We start from the raw sequence: 13042 nt of genomic DNA, 5'->3' as shown, positions 1-13042 counted from the left end.
GTTACTGTAGCACGTGTTTCTGCTCTGTGAGCCTAACTTGTAACGTCCATAATTCTCTACTCCGATGTCGTATCAACGAGCGGTTTGTTGCTTTAGAAACTAGACTCAACGAGCTTCATTTGAGGCTTTTGAAACACCTTAAAACTCCTAATATACTAGAAGATATACCCCTCTAAAGTTGACCCAAAATTCTGTCAACTCCTTTCCAAATTTTCGACAAACTTATTTTCTTCGATTTGCTTGATCCCGGAACCTTTAGACGCTTTCTTAACACTGTTAATAGTATTCATTAAACTTATAAGGGTTCCATGAACTCTCCGAGCTTACGTTAGTTTACTCACAACGCACATGTCGTGAAAATTTTTGAGGTGTAACAATTTCTTTGTAGTGATTTGGTTCTTTGTGCCCCGGGGAGGATTCATTTGTCACGTTGGGAGTGACGTAGGATATCTGGGGGATGAAATAGTTGAATGGGTTGGCAGCGTTTTGTCCCACAGGTGAGGCTGGTGCGTATGTTTGATTGGTGTGATTGTAGAATACCGGCTGGGGGGCTTGATATGCGGGGACCGAATTAATGGCCCCTGGGCCTTGAGATTTTTTAACTGGTAGTGGGGTACAGTAAGAAGGGCCAGCATGTTTTGGGTTGGCGATGTTTAGTGGTGGTGGCATGGTTCCCGGCGGATAGATGGGAAAATGGCCGGGCACTGTGGAACTCAACACTGGGAAGGGGGAGAGGCCCTTTTCCCTTTGATGGTTTTCTTTTCTGCGTCGGCTTCCTCCCTCCTGGCTACTTTATCCTAGAGAGTAGTGACGGTAGTTAACAATGTCGTAATTACATCTTCTTGGGAGGCGGCCTCTTGCGAGTCCTGGGTATCCCCGTTGCGGAGAGCGAGCTCATTTCTTGTTTCCTCAAGAGTACCAATCATTTTGTCCTTCCTTTTGTTGGGGAGGGATGCTAACGCGGCTTTGGACCTTGTGAAATATTCCAGCTTTTGATACCACACTAGCTGGCCTTTTTCTATAAGATAAGAATAACTCAACGGTAAAGAGAGTTAGATTCCGCACATCAACTATAAAAGCACAATATCGAATATGGATATTTAACACTCAATTAGCACACAAGATCGTATATTAAAGCTTGAGTACTCTTGATCTGATGTTCTAAAGTCTGGGATATTGTGGGCTTTTATGTTCGGGTGGGTCTTGGTTTGGTGGCCCTGCGGTTGACTTAGAATGGCGAACCCTGAGTGTTGTCATTTGGGCGGATGGGGAGGGGAATTTAAAATTTAAAACAGAAAGGGACCAAGTCTTACGTAGAATGCCTACGTATCCCACCGTGGGAAATCAGGCCCTACGTAGTTCGATTACAAATCAGGATATACATTTTTTCTAAATATCCTTTTGACTAGTCCTAGCTACAGACATCCCCAGACCAGGCCCGACTAGGGCTTTCTGCGTACCCCTCCATTGGGACATCAAGCCGGCACGGTTCTTTTACATTTTTATGAGGGTGGAGGCAACATTTGTGCAAAAGATGGGACACCTAGTATCTACCCAAAAGTATAATTCTTGCAAGCCGTTGTCCTTACGGACTTGCTTTCTCTATCGGCCCTTTCTTTGCTCAAAACCACGATGGAAGTAGGAACAAAATTTGTCCGATGCTGACCATGTTCTCGATTTCGAGCTTAAAAGCGTGGTATTCTTCGATATAATGTCCCCTGGCTCCGGTATGGTATAGGCAGAACCTGTTCTTGTTGGGCCCTTTTGTTGCGGGCTCGTAGGCAGGTTCCATAGGCCTGACTCTGTTTAATGAAGTCAAAGTCGAGAAGAGGCGAGCATATGATTCTTCGAAGACAGTAAAATGATATCGCCATATCTGGGTTTCGGGGGTAACCCCCTCTCCTGGAGTGATGGGGTCATGAACCAGCAAAGTGTGCGGCCCCCATAAGGTCCCGATGATTTTATCATCTATGAGACTAATAATCCTTCTTCTCAATGCTATGCACTCGTTTAGGGTGTGCCCCACTTGGTTGAGGCGAAATGGGCACCTTTTGTAGGCGTATACCAAGTCGGGGACCGGCAGCCTAGCCCTAGTGGTGCAATCCATCTCGGCGGCCACCATTTTCCTGAATATATCCTTACAAGTGATAGATAGCGGGGCTACCCTGAATGGAGAAGATCGATCTTTGAAGGCTATGCTCCACGGGGCTGGGACGGGGATATTTTCCCTTCCAAAGTGTTCCGAAGCCAAAGCAGAGACGGTAGGCATCATCGTGGGTAAAGGCGCATAGAAGTCTGTTCCCTCATCAGTAGGGGCATAATAACCAGATTCTTTGTCTGTATCGTTTCCTTGGAACTCCGGGAACATATCAAACGGGTTCTCCTCTACTTCTACCCCTACGTCGGGAGGTTCTTCCATGTCTTGAGGTTCTTCCTGTTCTTCTTCTGGTTCCTCTTCTTCATCTTCTGGTTCTTCTTCCTCACCGGGATCGGGGTCCTCTTCCCAGGGCTCTGCTCCCTCATGCGAATCCTGCATGAAGACCTACAGGTCCGAATCTACCCCTTGTCCTCCATTGGTTTCCTCCGGGGTCCTTTCCCTGGGTGTCACGGGTCTTCTTTCCAGCGGTATGTAGTTGAACACCAACTCCCTCACCTCTTCAGGGACATTTTCGTAGTACTGTTCTTAGGGTACGCCTTCCGGCAGATTTCCAACCAAGTTCAGCAATCCTACTGCCTCCTCAATCTTTCTCCCTATTTCTTGGAGATGTTTTTCCATCTGCAGCACTTTGCCCCGTAGCATCTCAGTCGTTTCTCCCAGAATCCGTGCCACTTGTCCATCTTGGTTCGCCATTGCAAGTTAACCTTTTTTGGAGATAAATTTGGGTAAGTTTTCAACCTCACGATTTTTCTTTCGGGTACGTGGTTTAGATTATCGGATCAATGATACTCAAGCTCAATACACGGTTGTACATATAGCAAGTAGGCATGTGAAGCACGTAGCAGATAATCATGTAATTTGCAGTTATTTATACTACTCGCGTTCCTAAGGCCTCCTGAGTCAAGGCCTTTCTAGTCGTTTAAAACATGTAAGTGCCATTTGTGAAGTGAACCATTGCCCCGAAAAGCCATCATAATTTATAATAATATCTTTTCCCATAGGGATTACAAAAAGTGATGACAAAAGCCGTCATAGGGCTTAAAAATAACAAAAGAAAGAAAAAATCAGCAGTCAAAGAGGTCCTCCAGCAGCTAATGTCGAGGCTTGGTTTGCTCTGGCCTTCTTGACCCTTTAGAGGGTAGTCTGGATACGATGGCGTGCTTGATAGAGCTCCATTCTGACAATTACCGGGTCTGTTTCTTCCAGGATCCTCGACAGATGCTCGTCCGTACCTTCCAAACACTCTTTCATGCGTTCCTTTTCTTGGGCTTCCTGAGGAGGTGTGAGTTCTGGCGCCGGTGTGAGAGCCAGGTGTCTTTGTAGCAATGCACGATATCCAGGGTCACACCCTGCTTCAAACCTGTCAGGAGCCATAGTTTCTGGGCCCCAACTCACACGACCATTCTACTCTCTGAGGATCACCCTAGCGTGCCTGATTCTCTGTTCGGTGTGTTCGATGATGAGCTGCTCAGAGTTTCCCACCTGAGGGATCACTTACCTTCTGCCGAACTGTCTCAAAACTCGAGATGAAAAGTAAAGACGAATTCCCCGAATCCCGACTAGTGGCACGAATGGGCAATTATTTCCTCGGACCACCACGATCTCAAATATAAAGTTGGGGAACATCCAACGGACCCGATCTTCGGTTAAGTCGGTGAAAAACTCAACCCAGTAATATTTGGATGTATAATCGATGTTTGGGCAGTAATCCTCGAGACGGTCTATTCGGTTCTGTCGGCTTCAGCCCTGAACCTCTTTGGCCATGTTAAGGTGTTTGATAATCCACCACTATAGCTGCATATTGCACCCTTGAAAGTATCGGAAGCGATTACGGTGTTTGTCAAGAGCCCGGAAGATGTAGGCTAATATGATGGGCGCCGGTAAAAATACCTCGTCTCTTGATCCTTGGCTTTCCCGTGGAAGATTGTATGGGCTAGGTATATTACCTTGGTGTCTATGGCCAATGACTCGTCCTGTGGAAAAACCATAGTGCCCAACAAGGCTATGGCAAAGGCTAGAGGTCTAGCAGGTTCCCACTCTTCTCGGCTCCTGAATTCTCTCTGATATAGGGTGTATCCGGTGACATCTCCGAACCTACGGTACAGATCCCTGAAGGATATAGTGGGCCCCTGTGCCCAAGACGCTTCGGTTAGAGAAAGAAATCCCATGATCTGGCCGATGGAGGGCTTGTGTGGAAATAACGGATTGTGGTCCGACTTGTGTTGCCTCCTTAGACAGGTTCCATTACTGTCTATAGCATCTCTAATCACTTCTAGGGTAGAAGTTATTTCGATATCCCCAAAACGGAACAACATTTCGTTATCATCCCAAAACCCTGCCAACACTTCCATCAGCTCCGGACGACCTTTCATAGTCATGATAGACGACAAGTCTCTTAAGGTATAGTTAATCTTTCTTTTGTGAGCGTCCCCCAACCATTCGTACCAGGCCCTCAGCAATTCTGGAGCTTCAGTGACAATGTCAAAACGAATCCTCCGTTCCTTCTACAAAACAAAACACTGTTAAGATTCCCCCCCCCCCCCCTCCCACCCCCCGGTTCCTATAGGGTCAATGGTTCATCACATAGGCGCAAAAACCTTTTATATAACACATAAATGAGATGCGGTGTCCCTCAGGTGACAGACCGCCCGAACACGGGGAAGTCATTCTTAATGAGCCTTAGGTACGTCTAAGATACCCAAGGCCCATCTAGGTATAAATGCTCTAGTCTAGTAGGAATTTGGCTAAGCTCTATCTTAGTTTTTCTAGAGTGGTTTTTCACAAATGACCGGAAAGCTGAGCGAACAATTGGGGCTGAGCCATTAGGGTTGTTGGACGACCGCGTACCAAACCCGCCTCATAACAGTTTTAAGAGAAAGATTTTGCTTTTATAGTGAAGGAACGACCGCATGCTCCGCGAAGTCGCCTTTGGTACAAAGTTTAAAGTAAATGCCAGGAGTGGCGGAGTTTATGATATGCATGCAATGACACTTAATAGTTGCGGGAAAGTAAGCACATAAGCAGTTTATAACAAATATACTCATATTATACTGAAATCCTTATGGTTAGAACCTTTAAGATCCCCAGCGGAGTCGCCATCTTTAACGGTTCGCTTTTTCGCGCGGGTTTAAGGCACAAGAAAGCTACTACGAACTCACTGATGCTCTTTCGGACTTTGTTTTAAAAGAGTCGCCACCTAATTTTTAGGAAATTAGGAAAACCGATTTCGAAGGGTTTATTCAAATACAGTGACAAAACCTTAGTAATCCAGAGTTCTAGGTAAGGGTTCTAGTGATCCCCTGGGAAAGGTGTTAGGCATCCCAGTATTAAGGATCCATACTATACGGTTGACCTTCGAATCCCAATGTATGAGTATTTGTCTAAACTGCTTAACTTGTGTTTATTTTCCCGTAAAAAGTACAACTGTCATGCATACCACATATTTTGAAAGAATATATCCCCTTTATTTATAAAGGTATCGTAGTTTCGGATTTATATTATCCGTGCGTAAATAGTTTCCCTTTATGTAAGAAATAAATAAACTTAAAGAAATATTGTTTATTTTATACTCATACACCAAGGCTCGGGTTGATCCGTATCAGTACGTTCCAGTCATATCCGGAACTTTATATTATGCGTAGGTTCCTTTAATTGTTTGTAAAGGTATTTTATTTTTAACGAGTATATCCCGACTGAAAATAGAGGTTAATTTGGGCCAACTTTGGGCCAAAACAGCGTTCATACTAAAAAAAACTCCACTTGTTTCTATTTTTCAGAGATGAGTTTTATGGCTTTAGCAAAAATCGGATTTTTTGTCTTCTGAAAACAATATTAGGCCATAAATGGGTCATGTATAGATTTAACCCTATGTTAATCCTGTCCAATTAAAGCTGATTTTTGAAATTCAGTTTGGAGTAGAATTTAATTAATAAACTCATTTTTTATGAAATAACTTTATTATATAAAACGTGATTTGTTTATTTAAGCTTGGAAAATCAGTGGTGATCTGTTTGGAAGTAGTTTAAAGCCTTACTTTAGTACTTAGTTATAAAAAAAAAAAATTATGTTGAGTCCGTGGGTTTTTAAAAAAATCGCGTACGGGGACCTAAAGTCGATGAAACGGCATAAGAACTGTTGTCCTAAGACGTCTAATTCCAATCATAAGGATTTCCACTATAATATGAGTTTTAATACACTTAGTACAAGCACATCAAAATGGGAACAGGTCTTTGAATAAATGTAAAGAGACTAAGTTAGACTAGGGGCGTTCCAATGTTACACCTTGGAATATTCCCTGTTAGCGTACAGTGAATAGGCTAGCGAAGGGCACGACGTATACGACATTTCGATAAGTAAGAAATAGCATTTGATGATCCTAATCCAGATTTAAAGACATTTAACGAAAAGGAAGAAGGATTATTAAGGAAAGCAAAGGATATGTTGCGTGTCGGGTAAGAATTATGAGCGACTAGTCGACAATGGCTTAAAGACGTTTAGGAGACGAGTGATAACGTCCCTTAGATTGGTATTGAGGTGCTAGACAAGTGTCAAGAAGGTTCTATAAGGATTGGAGATCAAACGAGTCGATGAGAACTAAATCGGAACAGCTGGGCATTATACGACCCAACATACTGGCCGTATAAATTAAACTGGCTGTATGTTAGGCCGTATAATTAGCCAAGAGGGACACCACTTACTGACCAAAGATACGGCCACACATACGGTTCGTATAAAATGTACGGACCGTATGTTGGTCTGTATATTGTGGTCGGGATAGATTTCAACATTTAAAATAAGGACCCTCCCCTCATTAATTCATTTCATTTCCACTCTCCTCTCTTCTAGAAACCTCTAGAATATTCTCTCCACTCTTCATCCACAAGAAATCAAGGGAAAACCATGATCAATTACACCAAATCCATGAAAACAGGTGTATGAAACCTAGCAAAAGTTCATCTACACCAAGAAATCTCAAGGAAAGTGAGTTAGGGTTTTGGTGCAAGAAAAGAAGTTCCATTCAAGGGTTGTTTATCCATCATCCAAGGTGAGTTTCATGATCATTCCTTGTTGTTTAAGGTGTTGAAAGTTGAAAACACTTGGATTGTAGAAAGACATAGGAGATGGGTCATGAAAGTGTAAATAGTGACATTGTTGAGTAAAGGTTGGGATTGAGTCATGATTAGTGATGAACAGTGATTGTAAATATGTTATGAATGACATTTAGAACATGGAATAAGTATTATATGTAATAAAATGCGATAGTGAATTATAACCATAATTATGGAGAAATTGAAGGGAAATGGTAAATTGCGGATAATGTAAATGAATGATGATTGTTGTCTATTGTATTGTGAAGGTTGTTATGAATGTTTGGGAGTTCATATAGAATATGGGAAAAGTCGTATAAACAAAGGAAATGCTGCCCAATTTTCCCTAGAAATAGTAACACGTTCTTATAGTCGATTAGCTAACGTTCATGCGACTTCTCTTGAAGGTAGAAACATGGCATTGAAGGAGATCAAGCAAGCGATAGATTAGTTAAGCGTAAAAGGTATGTGGGGCTAGTCCTTTCTTTCTAAGGCATGAATTTCCTTCCTCTTCATGAATTTCCTATCTCCAAGAAAACTAAAATCCCTTGTTCATGAATAGCCATATGAAATAAGAAATACACTATGAGTACGATAACGATGATGATAAGTTTGAGTCTAAAGAATCTAGAATCCATGATATGATGATCCTATAAAACTAATGATGCTATCTATAACCCATTGATGTCGTTATTGTATACACTCACCTTATATGCTAATTCCTTCTAAGTGAGGCAGAATGTCAATGAGTGCTCCATAATGAAATCGGGGGATCACGACCTTATACACCATGGCCAGATGGCATGGGCAGACACCACTAGTGGGCGGCATGAGATGGTACCCCGGACGCGGGAGGCCTAGACGCAGGCTAATGCCCCGGCAGTATTCATGAATTTGATGAATAATGTATTCAGGCCACTCTTGGATTTGTTCGTGATAGTATTCATTGATGATATTTTGGTATATTCTCGCACAGAATCAGAACATTCCGATCACTTACATATTGTTCTTGGAATTCTTCGAGCCCGAGAATTATATGCAAAATTTTCAAAGTGCGAGTTTTGGCTGAATTCTGTAACATTTCTGGGCCATGTTGTTTCAGATAATGGCATTCGAGTCGACACCCAGAAAATTGAAGCTGTGAAGACTTGGCCAAGGCCTACAACGCCTACTGAGGTCCATAGTTTTCTGGGATTGGCAGGTTACTGTAGAAGATTCATAGTGGGATTTTCCTCTATTTCCGCTCCATTGACGAAGCTAACCCAGAAGTCAGTTAAATTTCAGTGGAATGATGCTTGTGAATGCAGTTTCTAAGAGTTGAAGGACAGATTAACCTCAGCTCCAGTCTTAACACTTCCAGAAGGGCCAGATGGTTATGTGGTGCATTGTGATGCTTCTGGCGTTGGGTTAGGATGCATGTTAATGCAGCACGGTAAAGTTATTGCTTATGCTTCGAGACAGCTGTGGAAACATGAAAAGAACTATTCAACCCAATTTCTCGAATTAGCTGCAGTTATTCATGCATTGAAAATGTGGAGACATTACTTGTGTTGTGTGCATGTTGACATCTATACAGATCACAAGAGTTTTTAGTACATTTTCAAACAGAAGGAGTTAAATCTGCGTCAGAGGCGGTGGTTAGAACTATTGAAAGACTATGATGTGAGCATTTTATATCACCCCGGAAAAGCAAATGTAGTAGCCGATGCGCTTAGCCGCCGATCAATGGGTAGTCTATGTGAAGTACCTTCGGAAAAGAAAGAATTGATTCATGAGCTCCACCAATTAGCCAATCTTGGAGTACGTGTAATTAATTTGGGTAGTGCAGGGATTGGTATAAATGATCCCACAGTTTCATCTCTGAATGTAGAAGTGAAAGAGCGTCAGTATAAAGATCCTCAATTGTGCCATTACAGAGACACATCTCATGGAAAAGAGAAGTCCCCATTTGATGTTTCCATGGACGGAATTCTTAGATACCGAGGCAGGTTATGTGTTCCGAATGTCGCAGAATTGTGTCGTCGAATCCTAGAAGAAGCTCATTATTCTCGGTATTCTATTCACCCAGGTGCAACCAAGATGTATCATGATCTTAAATTAATATATTGGTGGGACGGCATGTAAAAAGACATAGCAGAATTTGTAGCTCAGTGTCCAAATTTCCAACAGGTGAAAATCGAACATCAAAAGCCAGGAGGATTATTGCAAGCAATGAAAATCCCTACCTGGAAGTGGGAAGTTATCAACATGGATTTTATTGTGGGATTACCTCGTTCTTGAGGCAAGTATGTTTCTATATGGGTAATTGTGGACAGATTGACAAAAGCAACTCATTTTCTTCCAGTCAGGACCACATACTCAGTAGAAGACTATGCAAGGTTGCATCTTAAAGAAATTGTGCGACTCCATGGCATACCGATATCCATTATTACAGATTGAGGAACGCAATTTATAGCCAAGTTTTGGAAGTCTTTTCAAGCAGGTCTAGGTACCCAAGTGAAGCTTAGCACAGCATTCCATCCGTAGACTGATGGACTGGCCGAACGTACTATTCAGACTTTGGAAGATATGCTACAGGCATGTGTATTAGATTTTGGTGGTAGCTGGGATGATCACTTACTCCTGATTGAGTTCGCATACAACAATAGCTACCATTCCAGTATCCAAATAGCTCTGTATGAAGCTTTATATGGAAGAAAGTGTAGATCCACGATTGGATGGTTTGAAATAGGAGAAATACAACTAATAGGCCCTGAATTGATTCAGCTAGCGGTAGAAAAATTCAAAGTGATCCGAGGTCGATTGTTAATAGCCCAAAGTCGCCAAAAGGCTTATACGGACAACCGCCGGCGAGACTTGGAATTTCAGGTTTATGATTGGGTGTTTTTGAAAGTGTCGCCAATGAAAGGGGTGATGAGATTTGGCAAGAAAGGAAAGTTAAGTCCTCGATACATTGGACCTTATAAAATTATCCGCAAGGTGGGTCATGTAGCCTATGAACTGGACTTTCCTTCAGAGCTTAACCCAGTCCATCTAGTCTTTCATGTCCCGATGCTCCGTAAGTGTATTGGAGATCCTACGAGGATTGTTCCGATTGATGATGTCCAAGTGACAGAAGAGCTAGCATATGAAGAAGTGCCTATTGCCATCTTAGATAGGCAAGTACGAAGACTTCGAAATAAAGAAGTAGCTTCAGTCAAAGTCTTGTAGCGAAACAACAACCGAGAAGAGATGACTTGGGAGGCGGAAGAGAAAATGAAATCCACATATCCGCACTTGTTCCAACCCCCAGAAGTGATTCATGGTGAAACACCAAGATTTTGAGGTATGTAAGATTTCTTTTCATGCTTTTTGTCGTGTGTGGCCAATTTACATTGTTGTTGCGTTGTGGCCCTGTGAGCCAACATTATTATGGGTTGTTGTGACAGGACGGTAGTGCCATATTACAGGGCAAACTCTGGCGAAATTTCCGTAGAATCCCCGATGACTTAATATTCGAGGACGAATGTCCCAAAAGGGGGGAACAATGTTACACCTTGGAAAATTCCCCGTTAGCGTACAGTGAATAGGCTAGTGAAGGGCACGACGTATACGACATTTCGATAAGTAAGAAATAGAATTTGATGATCCTAATCAATATTTAAAGACATTTAACGAAAAGGAAGAAGGATTATCAAGGAAAGCAAAGGATATGTTGCGTGTCGGGTAAGAATTATGAGCGACGAGTCGACAATGGCTTAAAGACGTTTAGGAGACAAGTGATAACGTCCCTTAGATTGGTATTGAGGTGCTAAACAAGTGTCAAGAAGGTTCCATAAGGATTTGAGACCAAACGAGTCGACGAGAACGAAATCGGAACAGCTAGGCATTATACGGCCCAACATACTGGCCATATAAATTATACTGGCCGTATGTTAGGCCGTATAATTATCCAAGAGGGACACCACTTACTGGACCAAACATACGGCCATACATACAGTTCGTATAAAATGTACGGACCGTATGTTGGTCCGTATATTGTGGTCGGGACAGATTTCAACATTTAAAATAAGGACCATCCCCTCATTAATTCATTTCATTTCCACTCTCCTCTCTTCAAGAAACCTCTAGAATATTCTCTCCACTCTTCATCCACAAGAAATCAAGGGAAAACCATGATCAACTACACCAAATCCATGAAAACAAGTGTATGAAACCTAGCAAAAGTTCATCTACACCAAGAAATCTCAAGGAAAGTGAGTTAGGGTTTTGGTGCAAGAAAAGAAGTTCCATTCAAGGGTTGTTTATCCATCATCCAAGGTGAGTTTCATGATCATTCCTTGTTGTTTAAGGTGTTGAAAGTTGAAAACACTTGGATTGTAGAAAGACATAGGAGATGGGTCATGAAAGTGTAAATAGTGACATTGTTGAGTAAAGGTTGGGATTGAGTCATGATTAGTGATGAACAGTGATTGTAAATAAGTTATGAATGACATGTAGAACATGGAATAAGTATTATATGTAAGAAAATGCGATAGTGAATTATAACCATAATTATGGAGAAATTGAAGGGAAATGGTGAATTGCGGATAATGTAAATGAATGATGATTGTTGTCTATTGTATTGTGAAGGTTGTTATGAATGTTTGGGATTTCATATAGAATATGGGAAAAGTCGTATAAACAAAGGAAATGCTGCCCAATTTTCCCTAGAAATAGTAACACGTTCTTATAGTCGATTAGCTAACGTTCATGCGACTTCTCTTGAAGGTAGAAACATGGCATTGAAGGAGATCAAGCAAGCGATAGATTAGTTAAGCGTAAAAGGTATGTGGGGCTAGTCCTTTCTTTCTAAGGCATGAATTTCCTTCCTCTTCATGAATTTCCTATCTCCAAGAAAACTAAAATCCCTTGTTCATGAATAGCCATATGAAATAAGAAATACACTATGAGTACGATAACGATGATGATAAGTTTGAGTCTAAAGAATCTAGAATCCATGATATGATGATCCTATAAAACTAATGATGCTATCTATAACCCATTGATGTCGTTATTGTATACACTCACCTTATATGCTAATTCCTTCAAAGTGAGGCAGAATGTCAATGAGTGCTCCATAATGAAATCGGGGGATCACGACCTTACTTCACCCCGATAAAGTATAGTTGTCCTTGAGTCCTTATGCATGTACTATGATGAGCATACTATGATGAACATACTATGATGAGCATATTATGGTGAGAATATTATGATTAGCATATAACACCGCGCCTACATGGCCGGGCAGTCACCGCCAAGACGGGCAGCGTATACACCATGGCCAGATGGCATGGGCAGACACCACTGGTGGGCGGCATGAGATGGTACCCCGGACGCGGGAGGCCTGGACGCAGGCTAATGATTATCACACTGATTCGATATGGACGGGCAGCTTATATATGTATGCATATATGACATGATGATGATTATGAGTAAGTCAGCATGCATTATTTCTTCTATGATTAACAGTCAGATACAGATATTCCTTATTGATGCTCCTTTATTTCATTTACGTATCATTATTGTTTATGCCTTTCATACTCAGTACAATGTTCGTACTGACGTCCGTTTTCTTTGGACGCTGTGTTCATGCCCACAGGTAGACAGGGAGGTGAGCTTGATCCAGACTCGTAGGAGCCAGTAGCTGATTTGAGAAGCACTTCATTGTTCCAGAGGTGCTTATGATTATTCTTTTGTGTATATATGTATATATGTATATCTGGGCACGACGGGGTCCTGTCCCGTCCTCATGTCTAGTACTCTAGTAGAGGCTCGT

The 13042-nt window shown here is 42.0% G+C and overlaps 1 protein-coding gene across 1 annotated transcript; it reads right to left on the bottom strand.

The window, feature by feature from the left end:
* Positions 1 to 713: 713 nt before the first annotated feature.
* Positions 714 to 2851, bottom strand: LOC132607720 (uncharacterized). Its single transcript, XM_060321799.1, has 3 exons — positions 2714 to 2851; positions 2165 to 2530; positions 714 to 797 (listed from the first exon to the last, which is right to left on the bottom strand). Exons 1-3 carry the CDS (start codon positions 2849 to 2851, stop codon positions 714 to 716), a joined length of 588 nt encoding a protein of 195 aa, XP_060177782.1.
* Positions 2852 to 13042: the final 10191 nt, after the last annotated feature.

Source organism: Lycium barbarum, chromosome 8, assembly GCF_019175385.1.
Source record: "Lycium barbarum isolate Lr01 chromosome 8, ASM1917538v2, whole genome shotgun sequence".
In the NCBI taxonomy this organism is placed as follows: domain Eukaryota; kingdom Viridiplantae; phylum Streptophyta; class Magnoliopsida; order Solanales; family Solanaceae; genus Lycium; species Lycium barbarum.
This window is presented reverse-complemented; position numbering and strand designations above follow the sequence as displayed.